This window comes from Eupeodes corollae, chromosome 1 (assembly GCF_945859685.1).
Source record: "Eupeodes corollae chromosome 1, idEupCoro1.1, whole genome shotgun sequence".
Classification (NCBI taxonomy): Eukaryota; Metazoa; Arthropoda; class Insecta; order Diptera; family Syrphidae; genus Eupeodes; species Eupeodes corollae.
The window spans coordinates 98,950,185-98,972,912 of NC_079147.1; the positions used below are offsets into that span (position 1 = coordinate 98,950,185).

A 22,728-nucleotide genomic window follows, 5' to 3' on the forward strand; every position below is an offset into this window, starting at 1 on the left:
CGGGTACTGCCTCTTGCGAGGAATTGACAAATCCTTCAAGATTAATTATTGTCATGAAAAAGTGCTTTCTCAAATTAGCCGTTCGGATTCGGCCTAAAATTGTAGGTCCCTCCCATTCCTGACAAACAGTAATCGCACACAGGAATGGTTGAGAGTTGTAAGTCACTAGGCCTGGTTCACAACGGACTGTTGCGCCACCCCATTTGATTTGATTTTATCCGTTAAGTATATTTTTGTTTCAACTTTGTTTTTACCTTTTATTTGGGGGTGGATTTGAGTCATGAATAATTGGAACCGAACGAATATCTTCTTTAATTATTGATGCAGCAGCTTCTACAATTCGAAGACGTTCATCACAATGATTTTGTTTTCTATCTTCGTAGCACGATTTTTTTTAAATATTACTTGCAGTATCTTGAAAGCAAACAATAAATTGTAAATGATTTACTTTTCGTGGTAATTACAATATTATTCCCATATCGAGCAATCAGTTTTTTTTATTATTGTTTTATCATATGGGATATAATCTTTCATTATATTTATTAACTCAGCCAATGTGAATTGACAATCGTCATTATTTTCTATGTAATAAAAAACATTTTTCAAGCTGTTTGGCACACCAATTATTTATTTATTTTATTATATTGAATTAAATTATAACAAATGTAAAAGTTTTTATTATTTATATTCATTATTATTTCTGATTTATCCAAAATGATTATTGTGAATTAACCAACTAAATAAATAGCCCAAAATGACACTTCTTGTCAAACAATTGTTCTATGTTTTTATAATTGGTAAAATCATCTTATAACCTTGTAATAAGAAAAAGGTCATATTCATTCGTTCTCGAACTTTTAAAACTACACCATTAATTTAATAAAGTATTTTTTATAACGATTAGCAATCGAATTTAATTTAAATAAAAATTTAATTTTTTAACCAGCGATACAAAACATTGGTCCTTCGACGCCTTTAAAAAGAAATAGAAGTGTGTGAATTTTGCGATTTGCTATTTTTAAAGTGCAAAATTATTTGTATATACATAGATATACATATATATATATATATATATAAAGTGAACATATTCAATGTACTATTTTAAACTTTAAAACTATATATATCTTTATTTAAAGAAAAAAAAAACTATTTAACAAACATTTATTTAAAGAAAAAACTATTTAACAAACATTTTGTGCTGTGCAAATCGGGATTCCCGCGACGCGTTAAGCAACAAAAACACATCACCAGTTTACTGAAGGCATACCACGTAAGTCCTTATTTTTTAAAGTATTTTTTGCTGTTTTTTTATTACATTTAATAAAAATTGTCAACCATGTCATTTGGGGAGCTTCAAAAGGAAGTTTTATCGCAGTTAGAGCGCGATTTTTCTAATTTTAAAAAGACAGGTCAGGTTCGTCGTACTGTCAACTATATAAAAACTCGGTTGGGGCTTTTGGAAGCTAATTTAGAAAATGCCAAACGATACCACGAAGAAATCGTTAGCGGGGGGAAGCTTGAAGAGACATTAAAAAGGGATGAAATGGTCGCTGTGTATGATCAAATTCGTGATACTTATTTAGAATATAAAAGTGAATTGATGGATGCTCTGGACAAAGTAGCTCCACCTCCACTTGCTACAGCTTTGCCTTCGTCACCGTTAGGGCCAATTCATGCGGCAATGATGCCGCCAACAACACCGGCGACACATAATAATGTTCTCAAGTTACCTTCTATAAAGCCTCCAATATTTTCTGGTTCGTACACAACATGGCGTTCCTACCACGACATTTTTAAGTCACTTGTGCATAATAATGCTACCCTGAACGAGATTCAAAAAATGCATTTTCTGAAAGAGAGTTTGACTGGTGATGCCGAACGGCTTTTGCATCATTTAGATCTAAGTTCTGGGAACTATGCAAAGGCATGGGATTTATTGATCGAAAGGTATGATCACAAAAGAGTTTTGGTCAATTCCTACCCTAAGGTTCTTTTCGGTCAACCTGTACATAGTAAAGAGTCTGCGGAAACTCTAAAAAATTTGTTAGACACCACGATCGAGGTGGTTCACGCGCTGGATAATTTAGGATTACCAGTAAAAGACTGGGATACAATTTTAATTTACATTCTTTTTCAAAAATTATCCTCCAAAACTCAACAACTTTGGGAAGAAAAGCTCGGGAACGACAAAGAACTTCCAACCTTTTCCGATTTCACCGATTTCCTTAAATCCCGTTTCAGAACTCTAGAGGCCCTTGTACAGCAAGGAACTTCGGTCTTAGAATCCAAGCCAATAACAAAACCCCAAGTTGCAGCAAAAGCATTCCATGCAAAAATGCAACCAAAACAGCAATACAACACGCAACGTTACACATGTCAAATTTGTAAACAAGGACAACACTCCTTGATGAAATGTCGAAGTTTTTTGGGTATGGACTCTGCCCAAAAAATGCAAGCTGTACGACAGGTTCGAGTTTGTGAGAACTGTCTTGCATATAGTCACACAACACGAGATTGCCTTAGTAACCGGAGCTGTTACTTTTGTAATCAAAGGCATCACTCACTTTTGCACGTTAATTCACACACACAACACAATTCCATTGCTAATCCAAATACTTCAACAACACAATCACAACAACAGGTTGCCCAGCCTAAGGATCAACAGGTAGCTTATAACCCAAACGCTCCTGCGTTCCAACCAATGGGTGATAATGCACCAGGTCGCAGTACACGACACAATTATCATGCTTCACGACTCCATGGTACGCAAATTTTATTAGCCACTGCTGTAGTTAGGGTTAAATCTGGAGATGGGAGATTCGCAGACCTACGAGCCCTAATTGACCCAGGCTCAGATGCCACTTTTATTTCTGAGTCCGCAGCAAGGCTTTTAAATCTACCAAGGTATCCAACATCCGTAAAGGTATCAGGGTTAGGGAAGGTCAGCAACGGCACCAGTCAAAACTACGTTGACATAATGTTTTCTTCAAAGCATTCGACGTTTGAAGGCTCAACCAAGGCGTTCTTCTTTAAGTCGTTGACTGGCCTTCTTCCGGCCCACAAAATGATACACAACACATGGGAACACCTAACTGATTTACAGTTAGCAGACCCTAATTTTCATATTCCAGCTCCAATCGATATACTTTTTGGCTCAGATGTTTATCCCGAAATCATTTTGCCGGATATAATCCGCAATGAGCAAGAAATTGCCCCTATAGCTCAGAACACTCACTTAGGGTATATTATATTAGGCAAAATTCCAGAGACAGCACCGAAAAGCATATGTAGCTTCTTTCAACACATCGATCTTGATACGCAAATCCGACAATTTTGGGAGATGGAACAAACTCCATTCGTAACTCACCCGTCAGAAGAAGATGCCGCCTGTGATAAGTACTTTTCAAAAACAACAAAACGTCTCCCAAATGGACGGTATGAAGTTGGTCTTCCGTTCAAGGAAGGATTCTATCCCGAACTCGGACTCAGTAAGGAAAATGCAGTCAGACGCTTCTCATCTCTGGAAAGACGATTGGACAAGGATCCAAAGCTAAAAGCGAGTTACAGCCAATGTATAATGGAATATCTTAGTTTAAATCACATGGAAGAGGTAAATCTGGATGATCCAATTTTAAAATCACCTTTTCATTACTTTTTACCCCATCACGCTGTGTTCAAAGAATCTAGTACAACCACAAAATTAAGAGTCGTCTTTGACGCAGCTGCAAAAACTTATGATGGAACTTCTTTAAACCAACACCTGATGATCGGGCCTAAATTGCAAAAAAACATTGTCCATATAATATTAAAATGGCGGCTACATCGATTCACCATAACAGCTGACATCGAGAAAATGTACCGCCAAATTCTCGTAAAAGATGCGGATCAATATTACCAACTTATCCTTTGGAGAGATAATCTTGATCAACCCATCAAAGTCTTCAAACTTAAGACTGTCACTTTTGGCACGGCTTGTGCGCCTTATTTGGCCATCCGTGTCTTACACCAAGTCGCTGAGGATGAAGGTGAAAATTATCCCAAAGGATCTGTAGCAGTAAGAGAAGAGATGTATGTGGACGATTTTATCAGTGGAGGTGATTCCATCGACGAAACTCGCATCAGGCGTGAAGAAACACGCGCTCTGCTGGCTTCAGCAGGATTTAAACTGCGGAAATGGACTTCCAACTGCAAAGATCTTCTACAAGATCTCCCCAAAGAAGATTGCGAGGTCAGCTTTGAATTGCCTTTTGGATCAACCGATCTTGTAAAAACATTGGGCATAAGCTGGCATCCAGAGGATGATATCTTTTCTTTTCAGAATGTACAAAACGACACCGAAGAATTCACAAAAAGGACTATGCTATCGTCAATTGCCAAGCTTTTCGATCCACTTGGCTGGATAGCACCATGCGTGATCAAAGCTAAGATCATGATGCAGAAGTTATGGTGCCGAGGAACTGACTGGGATCAACCAATTCCTTCAGACATAAAAGAGGAATGGCAAGCTTTCCGAAAAGAACTGCCTGATATTCTAAACATAAAGATCCCAAGGTGGATCAAAACACAAAACACACAAAAAAAGGTGGAATTTCATGGCTTCAGCGATGCGTCGGAGAAGGCATATGGAGCCGTAGTCTTCATACGTGTGCTCGACAGCTGTGACAATATCCATATGCATCTACTTCTATCCAAAACAAAGGTAGCTCCATTGAAAACTGTAAGCCTTCCACGGCTTGAACTCTGTGGAGCTGCATTACTTGCGTCTCTTCTGAGCTACACTAAGGATGTTTTCGATTATCCCGACACAAAATTATATGCTTGGTCTGACTCAACGATTACGTTGGCTTGGATAAAAGCACAACCGTCAAAATGGACGACATTCGTAAGCAACCGAGTTGCTGAAATTCAACGGCTGACAAGCTCTGATATATGGAAACATATCCCAACAGAGCATAACCGAGCTGATCTAGCATCCAGAGGCATCTCACCCTCAACACTAGGAACACAAGAACTATGGTGGATCGGACCTTCATTTTTGCGAGAAAAATGGAATTTTGAAGTTCCCGAACAACCATTTTCACTCAACACCGAAATAGAAAAACGAGCAGAGAAAAGGCAATGTACCTTTGCAAATAATGACGCAGCAGACGATCTTATAAACAAAAGTATATTGCGATGTTCACGATTATCCAAAACCATAAGGGCAATTGCCTTTTATTGTCGGTTCAAAAGCAATGGTCTTGCAAAAAGAAGGAAGACAACAAGAATTTCTGGAGAACTCAGACCAGAGGAACTGCAATATGCAGCCTTATTGGTACACAAAGCTGTACAAAGGCTCATGTTCACCGAAGAACTAGATGAATACGAGAGTAAAGGTGCAACTCCAAAATCACTGCTCTCACTCGACGCTTTCATCGATGGCAATGGTATCCTACGCGTTGGTGGTCGACTGCAAAACACGTTGCTGCCGTACAACCAGCAGCATCCGATCATCTTGAAACCTAACTACCATTTTTCGGAGCTTGTGATGCGAGATGCTCACAACAGAACCCTACACGGAGGAAACCAACAAACTACAGCATACATCCGTATGTCTTATTGGATTATGGGTATGAAACCGTACGTCAGGAGATACATCCATAAATGCCCAATATGCTTTCGGTATCAAAAAATTAATTTGCAGCAACTCATGGGAAGCCTCCCAGCACCACGGGTAAGGATCTCCAGACCATTCACCCACACCGGAATAGATTATGCCGGACCTATAGAAATAAAAGCATGGAAAGGAAGAGGAGCTAAAAGCTTCAAAGGCTATTTTGCCATTTTTATTTGTTTGGCTACAAAGGCTATTCATCTGGAAACAGTCTCAGATATGACAACACAATCCTTTTTGGCAGCTTTTCGTCGCTTCACGGCCCGGCGAGGTCTTTGTGCTCAAATATATAGCGACTGTGGCACAAATTTTGTTGGAGCCAACAGAGAATTAGCCAAGATGCTAGAGCAAGCTAAACATGATTGGCAAGAAATTGCTTGAATTCTGTCCAATTCAGGAACAAACTGGAACTTTATTCCTCCCGCTTCTCCTCATTTTGGTGGACTCTGGGAAGCAGAAGTGAAATCCGTGAAACATCACCTAAAACGCACGATACGAGATGAGAGGTTAACTTTCGAGGAGCTCTGCACACTTCTAACCCAAATTGAAGCATGTTTGAACTCCAGACCTCTATGCCCTCTATCAGAAAATATAGATGACTTAGACGTCTTAACTCCAGGACATTTCTTGATTGGAGAAACTTTGCTGTCAATACCCCAAGGAAGCATATCAACTCCAAAGCATGTGAGTTACCTGGACAGATGGACCAGGATTCAAATGTTTGTCGACTCCTTTTGGCGAAAATGGAATGGAGAGTATCTTTCGCGATTACAACAAAGACCTAAATGGACCAGGAAAGAAACTCAACCCAAAATAGGAGGCTTGGTCTTAATAAAAGACGAGAGACTTCCACCATCCCAATGGTTATTAGCCAGGATAACAGAAACACATCCTGGAACCGATGGACTTATCCGAGTTGTAACGCTCAAAACAAAAACCGGAACAATGAAACGTCCCATCACAAAAATTTGTTATCTGCCAAGCAATGAATCCACCGATGAAAATACAATAATTTAATTCAATTCAAAAATTAAAACCCTACACAGAATAAAACCCTACACAAATTAAAACCCTACACAAATTTAAACCCTACACAAATTAAAACCCTACACAAATAAAAACCCTACACAAATTAAAAGCCAAATAAAATGTCAGCATATACAACACAATACATTTACATACATACAGTCCACTTTCAAAAACCCAGAACTTCAAAAAAAAAAAAAAAAAAAAAAAATTTAAATTTAATGAAAAAATTCAAAATTCATCATGTAAATTTCTTAAATAAAATATAAAACAACACAACAAAATGGATCCTAAAGGAATAAATAAAATCTCATTTTAATATTTTAAATAATTAACTTTATTTCTCTTAATTCACACAACACAATATTACAAAAGGTTCAAATTCTTATTGATAACAATAGGAATTCTTGAATTATAATAATTAATTTTATAACTTCAACACAACATACAATATAAAAATAATTTATTTTTAAATTTCAGCACATCACATGTGTATGGTCAAAATAATTTTAATTAAAATTCATCACTAAATAAAAAACAAAACAAAAACAATGAAAAAAATTGCGAAAACCCCGTCGGCATTTCAAAATTCAAATCCCGTCGGAACAAATCGCCGTCGGCACTTCGATTTTAATAAACTCAACACTTTAGCACAAAACTCAACACCATATTTACATAACACATTTAAATTAATCACTTTAATTAAAAAATAAAACAATACAAACCTCACTAAACGTCGTTAAATTCATTAATTTGTATTTATTAATAATTTTTACTTCATAAACACACGAAAAATTACAATTCCCGATATGACGTCATCAAAAATATTTGGCGGCCATTTGCAAATTATTTGCAACATGAAAAATATGAAAACAAAATATGCGTTCATACAAACATATTACAATTCCTCGCGAAAACGAATCGATATACGAAAAAAAAGCACACGCACACACACACAAGACCCAAAAGAAAATTTAAAATGAAACAAAAACATAAATTAAATATAATATAAAATAAAAATGAAATGTATTATAAGTAAAATAATAAAATAAAAATTAATTCCAAAACACTTATCCTAAATCCAATCTGCGCTTTATGCAGATTAACAGCAACAACAGTAGCAGCAGTAACAGCAGCAACAACAACAAAACACTGCACAATCACTACACCGCACAACACTTGCATTAATTTGTTAATTAATTTAAAATTTAATAAATTTGTAAATTATTTAATTTATAATCAATATAATTGGCACCGCACACCAATTTACTTAATATTATAATTGATAACGCACTATCAATTAAATAAATACAAAAACAAATATTCACACGCCCGTAACTTCACGACTGCGAACCGAACCGTCATCAATGACCGTCATCGACTTCTTACAATGATGGCTAAGAAGATAAAACAGCAAGAATACTATGATCAGTTATCATTTATCAATGGATAACTGTTGCTCTCTCCATGAGTTTGAGCAACGAGAACCTATCCATAGTATATGAACATGATACAAATGTTCTTGCAGGGTACAAACTGTAAAATTAGTTTTGGCCTTGGAATTGTTTTTTTTTTGTCCTTTTGATTATATGTTACTAAAGTTTTTTTTCTCTCTTTACATGTATCAAAATAAGCAAGCATAAGAGGCGATATTGAGTTGCCATTGTAAAGTAATTCTAATGAAGGCATTAACCAGGGCCGGCTCTATACTAAATTGCGAACATAGTTCACCGGGCGGAGAATGTTTGGCACACCAATTATTTATTTATTTTATTATATTGAATTAAATTACAACAAATGTAATAGTTTTTATTATTTATATTCATTATTATTTCTGATTTATCCAAAATGATTATTGTGAATTATCCAACTAAATTAATAGCCCAAAATGACACTTCTTGTCAAACAATTGTTCTATGTTTTTATAATTGGTAAAATCATCTTATAACCTTGTAATAAGAAAAAGGTCATATTCATTCGTTCTCGAACTTTTAAAACTACACCATTAATTTAATAAAGTATTTTTTATAACGATTAGCAATCGAATTTAATTTAAATAAAAATTTAATTTTTTAACCAGCGATACAAAACACAAGCCAATTCTAATATTTTCAACCGATGGATGGCCTGCGTCACCCTTTCCACTGACTAATACAAAATTTGAGAAACAATTATCATGATATTTAGCTTCGACTTTACACTTCTTCCATATTTATCACTACGTGCCTCTGCAACTTTTAATACTGTGTCTTTAAATAAAAGATTACTCACTTTTCTAATAAAGCGTCTGTATTTTTTTCAGTTTTTTTCTCAATTACCTATCTCGCTTCTTCTCCACAAACAAATATAATTTTTTTAAAATCAAAAGAGCTGATTCTTTTTTTACGTGGAGATATTAATGTATTCGGTTCTTCTTAGCGTGCGTCGTTTAAAAGCCGCTGTACTCACAGTGTTCGTATAATTTTTACGACAATTGTTTTGAACATTTACAAAAGTCACAGTATCTAAGTATTCAATATTACCATCACCTCTAGCGATACTAGCATTTTTTAATGTCTGAAGACCACGCCTAACTTTTACTACATCATATTTGCGAAAAATTGATTTTCGTGACCTTTTGACCTTTACAACTGTTTTAGCCGGTAGGATATCAATTTCGATTTTTACATCTTCATTACAATGCCGTAATAAAGATGTATGCAAAACTTCAGCTCACTAGGAATTTTTCCGCAGATTGGCGTTTAAAATAGCTAAAATGACTGGAATAACAATCTTAAAGGCGTTACTTACTTACTTAAGTTGATACAGTCTGGGACGGACCTGGGCCTCAACAAAACATGCGTTTTCAGCCATCTCAACATACAGCTTTCTGTCTCCAGTTTCGAACGCCAAGTTGTTTGAGACCCCCTCCCACCTGTTTCCGCCATTGAGTCGCGGTCACCCTCTACTAAGCAATCCCTCATGATTGGATTCGAAGAACTTCCGGGGAAGAGCGTTGATGTACATTCTCTAGACATGACCCAGCGAAATAAGTCGTTGGACTTAATGGTCGCTATGCAGCCCGTATAGTTCATCGATGTATGCAGAAGGGATCAAAAATTACCCGAAGAATTTTTTTCTCGAACCATCTTGCCTTTTCTCGAAGCATCTTTCCTCGACAAGGTCCAAGCCTCAGCACCTTAAATGAGAACCGGGATGATGAATTGTCTTATAGATGGTCACTTTGGATACTAAAGAGAGTACTTAACTACTCAAATGCCTTAGAAGTCCAAAGAAGCACCGATTTCCAAGATTTGGTCTACTCTCCGTTTGATTTCAGACGATTTCATTTTAATGATAGACAAAATCCTTTAGTACCTTAAAATTATGGCTGTCCATGGTAACGTTTTGTCCAAGACGTTGTCGTTCAATGTCCTCTTATTGATAATAGCATGATCTTGCGTCATTGACGACTAAATTCATCTTCTCTTTCTTCTGTTGAAATGCTCAAAAGAACAAACCAAGCCACTGAAATCGCGCGAATGTCTTTGATCTTCCAATTATGTCAAAATAATCGGCGTAACCGAGTAATAGGATGGACCTTTTCAGGATTGTGCCTCTAGTGTTGATGAATGAGTCTTAAACAATTTTTCCCAGAAAGATGTTGAAGAAGTCGCATGGCAGTGTATTACCTTGTCTTAAACTTGCTGTCATACGGGGCCTTGAATCAATAAAGAGAAAATAGGTATCGATTTAAAGTTCTCAGGTTTTTTCCAATCGTTGTAATGTGAATATTTGTAAAATGGTGTTCTTTCAAACATCATAAATATTTTGTTAATAAGAAATTTGTTTTTTAATTAAAGAGCGTACAACTTCAGAAGTGGGTTTGAAGACTACCTTACCTATTACTGCAATTTTTATTTAACAAATATAAAATAAAAAAATTAAAAAAACAGATGTACAAAATTGGTTGACCGAACACGAAATACAATTAGGGAAATTATATAATGAAAAAAGGAATGAACTGGATCTAAATGATGAAGATAATGATGACAATTTTAATTACGCCGAAAATGAGCCGTAACAAGGAGAAATTAATCTTGATGCAGAGATTAGAATCTTAGAAAAACGACAAAGTATACAACAATTGCAGCGAGATTTAACCATAAATTCTGTAGTGAGCTGTCCAAATTTTGAAAATGTTCAACACTTAATGAATCCGTTTGACGAAAGATTTTGAACGTATTTGTGATTCATTGAGTGCGGATGATGTTTTTCGCTTAAGGTCAGACCGACGTTTAATGAAAATGAACTCTACTGCTGAATTGTTTTTGCGAGTAAATAATTCTACCAATTTTTCTAATTTTCGATTACCTGAAGTAATCAATGAACTCCGAAAAACAACATATTGCTCGTCCAAACTTTCAATTATTGGATATATCCTGAAAATGCAAGAACTTGCTGTTCAAGCGAACATGGATGAAAAAGAAGTTATTCAATTTATGATTGCCGGCTTTGAAGATGATTCAGTGGACATTGCTGTTTTGTATCCAGCTAATGACCTTCAACAACTCAAGGAATTGTCACATCGTTATGGTCAAATACGAAGTCAACGGAATTGTAAAAATCAGTAAATAAATATGTCTTCTTCGTTTTCGTTAAATAAGAATGAAGACATTAAAAAACAAGTGGTCTAATTATTCACAAATAAGACACTTTTCTAGTTCGTGTCCAAATCCAAAGCAAGAAAAAGGTTCCTGTTTTCTTTGTGGTTCAAAAGAACACATTTTGAATAATTGCACAAAGAAATCAAATCCTCAAGTTGCCTTAGTGGACCAATTTGAAAAGAACAGTATTAGTTTTAAGACAAGCAATTCACATGATAAACATTTCCAAGAGATTAACGCCTTTCTTAATAATGATTTCATGTATCGATGTAATACTTTTATTGCTTTATTTGATTCCGGTAGTCCGATAAGTTTGATAAGAAAAACTGCTGTTCCTAAATTTTTGATTTATCAATGGATTAAAGATTCTGGCTATAAGTTATTAGGAGATTTTAAATTATGAACTTTTGGAAAAATCTAAATTCAAATTACATTTCGCAAATTAAATCGTACTATTTTTGTTTTTGTTGTTCCTGATTTGATTATTCAGATAGATAACTTCTTCTTTGTTACATATTGATCGTTCGGTATCAGATATTTTTGCAATAAATATAAATTCTGAGTCTGTTGCCGCATTTGATGTAAATTCTAAATAAGATGAGGTTCGTCGCAAAGACATTTTAAAAATCATTGAAACCGAATATCTAGATCTTTCAAATATTCTAATTATTGAACAAAATTATGACATGAAAATTCACCTCACTTCCGATGTACCAATAAGTTCACCACCCCAAAGGCTTTTATATGGTGATCGCGAAGTAGTAAAAGAAATGGTTGGAGAACTTCAAAAAAAAAAAAGACGACCCAGCAAATCGTCTTAGTTTCCAAAAAATCAGGTGAAAAATGAATGTGTGTTTACTATAGACCTTTGAATAAAATCATTGTACGAGATAGTTATACACTTCCTCTTATAGATGACTCATTAGAGCGATTAAAAGGTAAAGCATTTTTTACAACACTAAATCTAAAAAATGGATTTCATCATGTAAAATTGTCTGAAAACTCCATTCCATATACAGCATTTCTTACTCCAGATGGGAAGTACGAATATTTGCGAATGCCCTTTGGATTAAAGAATGCCCCTGCTGTATTTCAACGGTTCATTAATCATATATTGCGAACATTTATAGATGAGGGGGACGTTGCTGTCTACATGGACGACATTACAATAGCAACCCAAACTATTAATGAGTACATGGACGTACTCATAAAAGTTCTAAGAAATTTGCCTAGTTTCGACTTGAACTTAAATTTCAAAAATGCAAATTTTGCTACAATGAATTAGATTTTTTGGGATTTTCTATTGGTAAAAAAGGAATTCGTCCCAATAACGGACATATTGAAAATATAAACATCTTGCAATACCAAAAACTTTAGATGAAGTTCAAAAATGCTTGGGATTTTTTTCGCAAATCCCGAAGATTTGTTCCACCTTTTTCGAACATCGCTAGGCCACCTCAAAACCTTATTAAGACAGGGACAATATTTTTTGTTGATGATGAACGTCGTTCTCCATTTTTAAACTTAAGATATAAATTAGCATCACCACCAATTTTGGAATTATATAATCAGCAATGTGAAACAGAACTTCATTGCGATACAATGGCTTTGGTAGTATACTTTTACAAAAACAGAACAGTACGACAAATCCTGAATTTAAGTTTCATAGTTTTGCATTGGAAACATTAGCGATAATATACTTTACGAAAATTGCATATTTACCTTGAGGGAATTCCATTCAAAATTATAACTGATTGCAACTCACTTACTTTGACTTTAAATCGAAAAAGCTTAAATGCTAGAATAGCTCGCTGGGCACTTGAACTTGAAAACTTTAATTATACTATTCAACACAGAAGTGGTCATTTGATGGGTCATCTTGATGCTTTAAATCACTATTCTTCTGTTTCGATTGAGTCATTAAAAACAAAAAAGGACATTATTTCGGTTATAAATTCAAAAGGTATTGACATGCGGTTACAGATTACTCAAAACAGAGACGAAGATATTTTTAAAATACGCGAACGTTTAGAAAGAGAAGACGTTCCAAGTTTTATTAGATTAGATAGATAGAATTAGATAGTAAAATTTTATTGTAATCTGTTCCAAGAGAAATGGAACAACAAATAATAAGATTAGTTTATGAAAAAATGTGCCATTTAGGTGTAACAAAATGCCTCAATCAAATTAAATTGCATTATTGGTTCCCAAAAATGAAAGAGAAGATCAAAAAATATATTCAAAATTGTATTCAGTGTGTAACAAATTTGGTGAATATTTGGTAAATGCTTTTACGAAATAGAGGTTTGTGCTTGTCTCGATAAATATTTTAAATATTTTAGCCGACCACGTCGTGTTATTAGTGAACGATTTTCATATTTTTCATCTCTTGAGTTTGCCTCATATTTGTTAAATAATAATATAGAACATGTTAAGACAGTTACTGCTTCTCCCCAAGCGAATGGTCAAGTTGAGCGTGTTAATCGTATTTTCAAATCAATGTTGGCTAAGATTTTTGAACCTGTTCAACACTCCGACTGGTCTTAACTCTTAATCAAAGTAGAGCATGCCATTAGTAACTCTATTCTTTCCGCAACAGCTGTGTCTCTATGTCAATTACTATATGGCATTAATTAACGTGAACGAGAGGTAGATACTTTTACATACTTTACACAAAAAGTTTTCGGTAGAAGAATTTATCATGATCAGAAATATTTATACAAGTATTGGAACTAATAAAAAATGCATTCCTAAATTTCGTGGTCCGTATAAAATTCATAAAGTATTACCTAATGATCGGTTTGCAATAAGAGATATTGAAAATTGTCAGTTAAGTCAAATTCCGTATGATGGTATAATTGAAGCCTCTCGTATCCGTTCTTGGGTTGACACACATGATTTTCAAAATTGATTTAATTTCGGATATGTTATACTTACTAAATTGCTATTAACTGTGTATTCATTCCATTTAATATTAATCTTTGTATTATTGTATCATATAAACTAACTGTTTCATGTTTTGGTTAAATTATATAATATTGTTATTGATCGGGTCGATCTAAATGGTCAGGATGAGTTGTAGGAGTACTTTAAACTTATCATAATATTAAAATCTAGTTTTTAATTATTTTGGTTTTGACGAATAAAATTATTTTAATAAATTCATTCTAAATATTTTGTTAACAAATTTGGTTTTTAATTAATGAGTCTATAGTGTGTTTGTTTCTATGCTCAGGAATCACTAGTTTCCTTCTTAAACTGTAGGTCTTAATGAAGTTTGATTCCATCGAAAGAAGAAAAAGTGTTCTATAAGTTTGGTAAACAAAGCTCTTATTTTAAAAATCAATTCTTAGGCATGGCGAACTCTCAAAATATACTGAAAAACAAAGCCAAAAGAACTTTGAAAATGACCCCTATCCGAAAACAAACAGGTCTGGTCCGTGGCTTTGGCACAGATCTATTAACAGATGATACTTTCTCGTCTTGTAAGCCCAAAAATGAAACAAAACATTGAACATTTCGGGATGCATTGGACCCTCATGGAAATTGATTGATTTCAAATTCAACAATTTTGTATGTTACCCTAAACTTTTTAAGGCAGAGGAACACAAAATAAACGAATTGAAATTCAACTAGCTTCAAAATTATACCCTCTATCAACCGACAACTTTCGCAAGTTCTTATTGCAAGACCTTCCACTATTCTTTTCTTTTCAAATTTTCAATATATGTAGTTGTTTATACCAATTTTTATTTTCGTGAAATGAAAAATTCTTAAAACTGCTTACCATCTACTTTACATAATATATGCTGTGCATGTACGTAACGTACACATGATTCTTTTCCAAAGTTTGAATACCTCTTAACATACATTTTATCAAATTTTCCAATCTCAAAATACAAAAGAAAAGGAAATTTCTCATAAAAATAGAATATTTTTAGTCGATTTTCTCAAAAGAATCACCCAAGGCCAAACAAGGTAAAGGCAGGTACTTCATGAGGAATGGGGTTTCATAAAAATCTCTGTTTGTCAATAATATAAATATATATGTAGGTACCGGAATTTATTCTCTCAAACATTTATGATGACAATGCACATTTTTTACTTTTATAAATATTTTTATTTTTATTTTTATTGCAGATATTCACCCCTTACACCGCCCACAACAAACAGATTTCCCGTTCAGGGTGTAACGATAGCAGATGGGTCTTACGTTTGCAATCAATTTATCTGCAATGTTGAACTAGAAAAGCTCAATTTATTTTCATCGGGGGCATATCGATGTGAGGTATCGGGAGATGCACCTGAATTTAAACTCATTGATAAAACCGCAAATATGTCAGTTGGAGGTATGTATGCAATTTATTTTTTAAAATAAGGGAAGGTATGTACCTATAGATAGGTGCATCATTATAATTCACATTGGAATTGAAACCGCTGTTTTTTTAAATCCTTATAATACGAGTTGGATTTATTTACAAGTCTGCATGTGAGCTTATACATTATCACAGCTCTAGTATATAGATGTATGTCAATTTAATTTTTACCCTGAGCAAGGATTTTGAATCAATTAATAGGATACTTTAAGGTGGTAATCGTTTATAGAAGTTGCTTCTTTCGCGAGGGAAGATCATATTTTTATCAATCTTTGCTACAAAATTTGTCCTTGTCATAGTGCTTCTAAGAAACGAAACAATTAGTTCAGAAAAAATAGTTGGTAATAAGGATATTTTTTGCAGTTTTGGTCTGTTTAGAAATTTGAAAATAAATAGACTTGGCTAATTTTTTCAAACCTTTTAAAGCTTCTGTCGTAATTAACGTACTGTGCAAATGGTTTGTCTTAGGATTTTGCTATAATTTCACCAAGAAATGTCTAAGTAGTCTTCAATTCAAATCTCATCTTAAAATATACCTCTTTTAAAATACTAAAGACAACAAAAATCTGTGTTTTTAAGGTTGAAAAACGTACGGAACATCACGTCATTCTCGGTTTCAACGCTCGTCCACAATGACACTACTTTCTTTTGTAAGCTCCATTGAGAGTGTAAACTATTTTATGGGACGAATCTTCTTTCGCGCTCAAACAGTTGCAAAAATACTGAAAGAACTTGACATGCACAATTTTACTGGACCGGATAGTATGCCCACTATTGCTCTAAAGAGGTATTCTTCGACGCTGGCAATGCGTAAGCTTTTCCATCTTTCTTACGGTAAAAGTCTCTTTACGAGCGGATGAAAATCAGCACTCTTGTCTAGTCTAGCCAGTCCCTAAAAAAGGCGTATCCTTCTTCCCCACAACCATCGTCCAATAGCACTTTTACTTACTTACTTTAGTTGGCGCTACAGCGCATTGTGCTCCTGGGCCTCAAGTAATAACTTTCGCCAACTTACTCGATCTCTAGCTTGCTGCCTCCAGTTTCGAATACCAAGTTGACCTGCGTCGGCCTCAACTTAATCAATAGACCGGAGATGAGGCCTGCATATGCTTCTTGTTCCCTCAGACTTGGCGTTGAATACCTTACAGGTTCGATGTTCATTCGCTCGCCATCTTAAACGTTAAACACGCAGTTCTTGACCAGTGGCAAGTCGCAGTACAGCTCGAATAACTCATGATTATATCTTCTTTGCCAGATGTTTCTTTGCCTGTCGACACAAACTGGACCATAGACCGTACGCAGAACTTTCCTCTCGAAGATATCAAAAGATCCTTCATTTGCCTGGGAGAGGATCCATGCTTCTGCACCGTACAGCAAGGCTGGGATGAATAAGGTTTTGTACAGTGTCTCTTTGGTACTTAGTGATAAGGTACTGCTTATTTAGGCTAAAGTAACAGTGATTAACAGTGACATTTTGACTAAGTCTACAGTGTGAATCGAATCTATTTGACGACAGTAAATTCTTCGTTTTGTCCTCTTTAATGTCAAGACCCATTTTCTTCGCCTCAGACTTGATATTAGGGAAGGCACCCGTAACTGATCATTTGGTTCTTCCCATAATGTCGATGTCATCTGTATATCCAAGATATTGTGTGGATTTTTGAAAGATGGTTCCACTTGTATTGGCGTTGGTGTTGCGCACCACTCTTTCAAGAACAATATTGAAGCAGCTATGTGCATGACTGCACATCGCCTTGTCGAAGTCCTCTGGTGGTTTCGAAGGTTTCAGTAGAGTCTCTTCAAATTTTGACCTAGCAACGAGCATTTTCCAGCGTCATCCTGATAAGTCGTATCAGTTTTGTAGGGATACCAAAACTCAACATGGCACGATATAGTTCGTTCCTGTCTACACATGTCATAAGCTGCTTAAAAATCGATAAAAACATGGTGTGTGTCGATGTTATGTTCTTGGGTCTTTTCCAGGATTTGGAGTAGAGTAAAAATTTGGTCGATGATTGATTTTCCAGCCCTGAAGCGACACTGATAAGTGCCAATAAGTTCGTCAGTAAATGACTTCAGGCGTTCACATAATAGCTTAACAAGATCTTGTATGCGATGTTTAAAAGACTAATGCCTCTGTAGTTGGCGCAGAGAAGGCAGTCACCTATTTTATGGATCGGGCAGATGATGCTTAAGTTAAAATCGTTGGGCATGCTATCTTCCGGCCAAATTTAATTAACAAGCTGTTGCACGCTCCTTTACAGGTCTGTTCCAGCGTGCTTAAAAAGCTCCGCCTGCAGACCGTCATCACCGGCCACTTTGTTCGATTTCAGCCTGGTGATGGCTAGTTTGATCTCACTCTAGTCGGTTGGGTGGAACTCTAGATCGACAACAAATGGATTTGACGTGGCTGCTCGCTGACTGAATCGTTGATTTCATCGCCATTAAGCAGCTGGGTAAAATGATCTCTAAAGATTTTTAGCATTGACTGGGCCTCGAATACGGTATTCCTTACTTATCTGTGCAGGCTCCAAGGCGATTAGTGAATCCCCTTGGGTTTCTTTTTGACTCTTTTATAAAGGCTCCACACCTGTTTCCTGTTAAAACATGCCTGGATTTCCTCGACTTCACGCTGCTCATAGGTTTTTTTCCTTCTTCAATATTATCAGTCCGTTCATCCGAGACTATTACTTGTGTTTTCACCACATTTTAAAATTTCGTATCATGGCCGGCTTGGGAGGCCTGCGCATGACTGAGATCTTTGGAGGTTCTTTTACTTCTAATTCCTGAGAAGGTAACTCAGGTGACACAGCTCTCGATCCGATGGATCCAACGTTCATAGTAAGTTCACCTTTCGGCTATCCAGAGGACACTACTAAGAGATGACGATACGATTTTGCACCACCAATAGCACTCACGCCCCTCTTCCCCCCCTTCTTTGCTCGCAAATTCTTATCAATGTCATAGCTCGTTTCTCCAAATTATACAAAATAGACATAATTATCTTTGAGCTTATAATAAACACCACTAGATGGAAGAAAACAAATGCAGGTTGCCTGGCAGCAAATTTATATTTTCAAAACTTAATTAAAAAAAAACTGTTTGATATATTGTTTTATTTGAAATATTAAACAACAAACTTATAATGCTGGTTTCAATTTTTAACATTGTTTCATCCAAATGTGTTCCGTCGAGTTGCACTCGCACTGTTCAAAATTGAGCCTCGTGTTACGCGCAACACACTACAGTAAAGTTGATTCAGTTGCGCTGATTTGTCAACGAATGTTTTCTTTTATGTTCACTAGAGTTCAGGGATTGTTCCCTCTGTTGTGTTCCACGGGAACACAAGAAAACAACTTCTTCCGTTAAGGTTCAAAATAAGAGTGACTTAAACTCTAATCATTATTTCCTTCGTTACCTTTTCGCAACCTAGATCATCACTTCTTTCAACCACGCATTCTACACCATTTCGGTTGCCTCTTGACACAGTTTGTTTATTTAAACAACGAATGCACCATATGTCGTAATTGACATACTTGCACTCCATGGGTCAGTATTGTTTATGTTTGCAATATGAGCCATGTCGTTGCTTTGTTGTTTGAATGACATAGTTCGATTGTTATTCCCTTTAAAGTGTAACGTATGACACATGAGGAATCTTTAGTAACAATTGAACTATGTCATGTGTCTTAAGCGATTCTTGGGAATTGTGTGAGGTCTCCAATTTAATGGCACAACACTCCTCCCCCCCCTAAAATAAGAAAGGCGTACGAGGTGACGAGTGAGATCTTTCGGCTTCAGGTGCGGAAGTAAATAAATCATAGGTCTTTATCACAATTGTATTTATTAATTTTTGCAATCTTTTTTTTTTATAGTTACTTAGATACATACATACATACATACATACATTACAATTTTTCTTTTCGCTTTGTTTGTAAAAGTTTTTTTTTTTTGTTTTTATAATGATTAGATAGCATTTTTGTTTTTGTTTTTGGTTTGTTTTGTTTTTATAATGATTAGGTAGCATTTTTGTTTTTGTTTTTGGTTTGTTTTAGAAATTATTATACCTGCAATGTTTCTTCAAGGTCAGGTGTTACATTTATTTCGGGATTGTTTAAATTTTCTGTTGACTGTTTATTAAGTGTACATTTTATTTTAATGATTTTTTTAAAAATTACATATAAAGCTACAACTACACAAATTACAAAAATAACAGAAATAGAAATGTTAGCATGTTCATGTGTGACATGGAATAACAAATTGTTTTTCTTTAACAAATCTTTAATATTTATGCTATAATTATCTAAATCCAGTTTTTCTATATGGGTGGTATGGGGTGAAATTTGGGATAAATTAGTGGGAATTACTATGTTTTTAGGTATGGTTTGTTCTTCTAAAAAGTAGGATATAGGAGTTTTGTTTTGTATGGTATTTGATGCCTGGAGGTAAACTTCTTTTGTTATTGCCTTACAAAATGGTTCTACACTTAGAATTCCACTGTCAGATATTGTGATCGTTTTTGGTACGTGTCCGCACAAAATCCTAACGTTCGTTGGATTTGGCATGACATACAGCCATGAATTCTTACTCATTAGATTAAACCAAACTTCGTGTTCAAGCGCAAATATTTTTGTTTCGCAATTAGCATAGTTTTGCATCCCTGATATTAATTGTATAATGCAGTTGTTAGTATTGTGGTTATGAACTACGAAATTTTTCTCACATATGAAGTGATTGGAGTCAGTTTTGGTACATTTATTTAGGTCTTCGCTGTTCAAAAATATGTATCGTCTATAATTTTCGTTTATAGCTACAAATTCACTATATATTGAGACATAGCTATATGTGTTCTCTTTGTATTTTGAAGGTAATGGTGTAAGTTTAACTAAGTTAAATTCTTCATCTACCAATGGAATAGTAACTTGTATCATGAGATTTTGATTTACGAAAATCGGACTCGTCGTAGTGATTCTGTCTATGAGTGGGAGATTCATTCTAGATATTTTTATCGGGAATCTTATATTGTTTGGTAGTTCCAATTGGATGTTTTTTAATGTAGAAATGAATACTGCTGAATTGAGGAATCTACTATCCAGCTTATTCACTTTTGCTCCTTGTAAGATGTCGAGTATTTGAGATTGTTTTGAGAGAATTTGTGTAGCAAATGAAAGTGCCAAATTGGATATTTGGTTAAAGTTATGTAGGGTTTTTTCGAAACTAGTAAGATTTTGGAGTTTTAGTGTGTTCTGTCTAATTTCTTCTGTAACAGAGTTAAAATTATTATTTATGCCTTCAGCTGTTTTGTTTAGTGCGTCTAACACGTCAGTGATTATTGTCATTTGGTTTTCTGTTATATGATGCAAGTTATTCTGGTTTTCTTGAACTAGTCTTAATGCATCATCTATTTTTTCCGCATCTTCGGAATTCATTGTTCCAAACAAAAACTTTTCTGCCATCCCTATTCCATTAAATAAACCACCGTTTACTATGCTTCTTTTTGAAAATTTGTTTTTGAATAGTATACTGTCAAGGATTTCATTATTATATTTGATTTCTTTGAGGGAATTTTGTAAAAGTTTTAGGGTAATTTTGCAATGATCTAAAGGATACTCTTAGGATACACAATTCGGAAAGGGTATTTAGGTTTTGCTCTAATGACTTTGTGTTAGTTTTAATATTAGAATTATTAATGTTAAAGAGAAATGTCCATCTTGTGAGGGACTTTTCTAGTGTTCCAATGGGTTCCAAATATACTCCGGTTCTATTTAGAGGTTGTACCATCACTTCTGCACCGCCTGTGCTTAAAAATGTTCCTAACATGGTTATGATGATTTTACTGGAAATGAGAACAACGCCGATATTATATAAGTATGGTTTTATTGTTGGTACTTATGTATGTATTATGGGCTTCTAAATCGGATGTAATTGTGTTAAAATTGTGTGTGTTGTGTCTTTTTGATTATATCGTTTTATGTTGTGTCTCTTTGATTATATCGTTTTATGAGGTTATTGTGAACAACCTTTTCTTTTCTGCCTACTTTTATTCTTGAGTTTTCTGGGGACAATACTTCAATTATTTCGTATGGTCCTTCGAAAATTGGGGATAGTTTTTTATTAGATCGATTTTTGATTTCCACTAATACTTTGTCACCGACTTTATAGCTTGTCTGACTAGAATTTTTATCGTAGTAGGCTTAAGATTTCTCTTTAGCCTTTATTTGATTGCTGCGAATTAACTCATAACCAATTTGCATTTTTGCCTTCATTTCTGAGACATAATCATCATAGTTGTACATTGGTTGTACGCTTCTATTCAGCGTGGAGGGGATTGGTGCTTCAAAGCCGAACAGAACTTCGTATGGACTGTAATTCGTGCTGGAATGTGGGGTTGTGTTATAGCAGAATATGGCATACTCCAGTGGCATACTCGCTAGTGAAGTTTGTCCCTTGATCTGTGAGAATTGTTTGAGGAATTCCATAAGTACAAACTATTTTCTTAACGAGTGCTTCGGCAACAGTTCTTGCTTCTTGATTTGGTATAGCTATGGCTTGTGCAAATTTTGTTAGGTCGTCTTGGAATGTCAGTATGTACTTGTTTTCATTTTCTGTTATAGGAAGTGGTCCCACTATATCCAGAGCTATTCTTTCGAATGGAGTTTTTGCTGTTGTTGTTATGACCATTGGTAGTTTGTTTCGTGCATACAACTTATTCTTTTGGCAAAGTTCACATGACGCAATGTAATTCTTTATATCTTCATACATATTTTTCCATTTGTATGTCTTCTTTATGCGTTTGAGTGTACGTTTGACTCCTTGATGACCGCCTAAAGGTGTGTCATGAAATTCATGTAAAATTTTCTTAATCTCCTCTGGACTAGAGACTTCGACAGTATTCTGACTTACATCTTGTTGTGGATTTGGCGAGTTTTTGCTATGACTGCGTGTTATTACATTAACTTCAGCTGTTTTCATACGAGAGAGAGCGTCTGCGTTTGTGTTCAAACAACCTGCTTTATGAGAAACTGTA

At 35.0% G+C, this 22,728-nt stretch overlaps 1 protein-coding gene across 1 annotated transcript in view; it reads left to right on the top strand.

Annotated features, from left to right (window-relative positions):
* Positions 1-22,728, top strand: part of LOC129941977 (uncharacterized) — a 106,598-nt gene that overhangs the window by 61,716 nt on the left and 22,154 nt on the right. Inside the window, exon 3 of the mRNA XM_056050766.1 lies at positions 15,466-15,674. Coding sequence (XP_055906741.1) covers positions 15,466-15,674 — 209 coding nt within the window. The remainder of the gene's footprint in view (positions 1-15,465; positions 15,675-22,728) is intronic.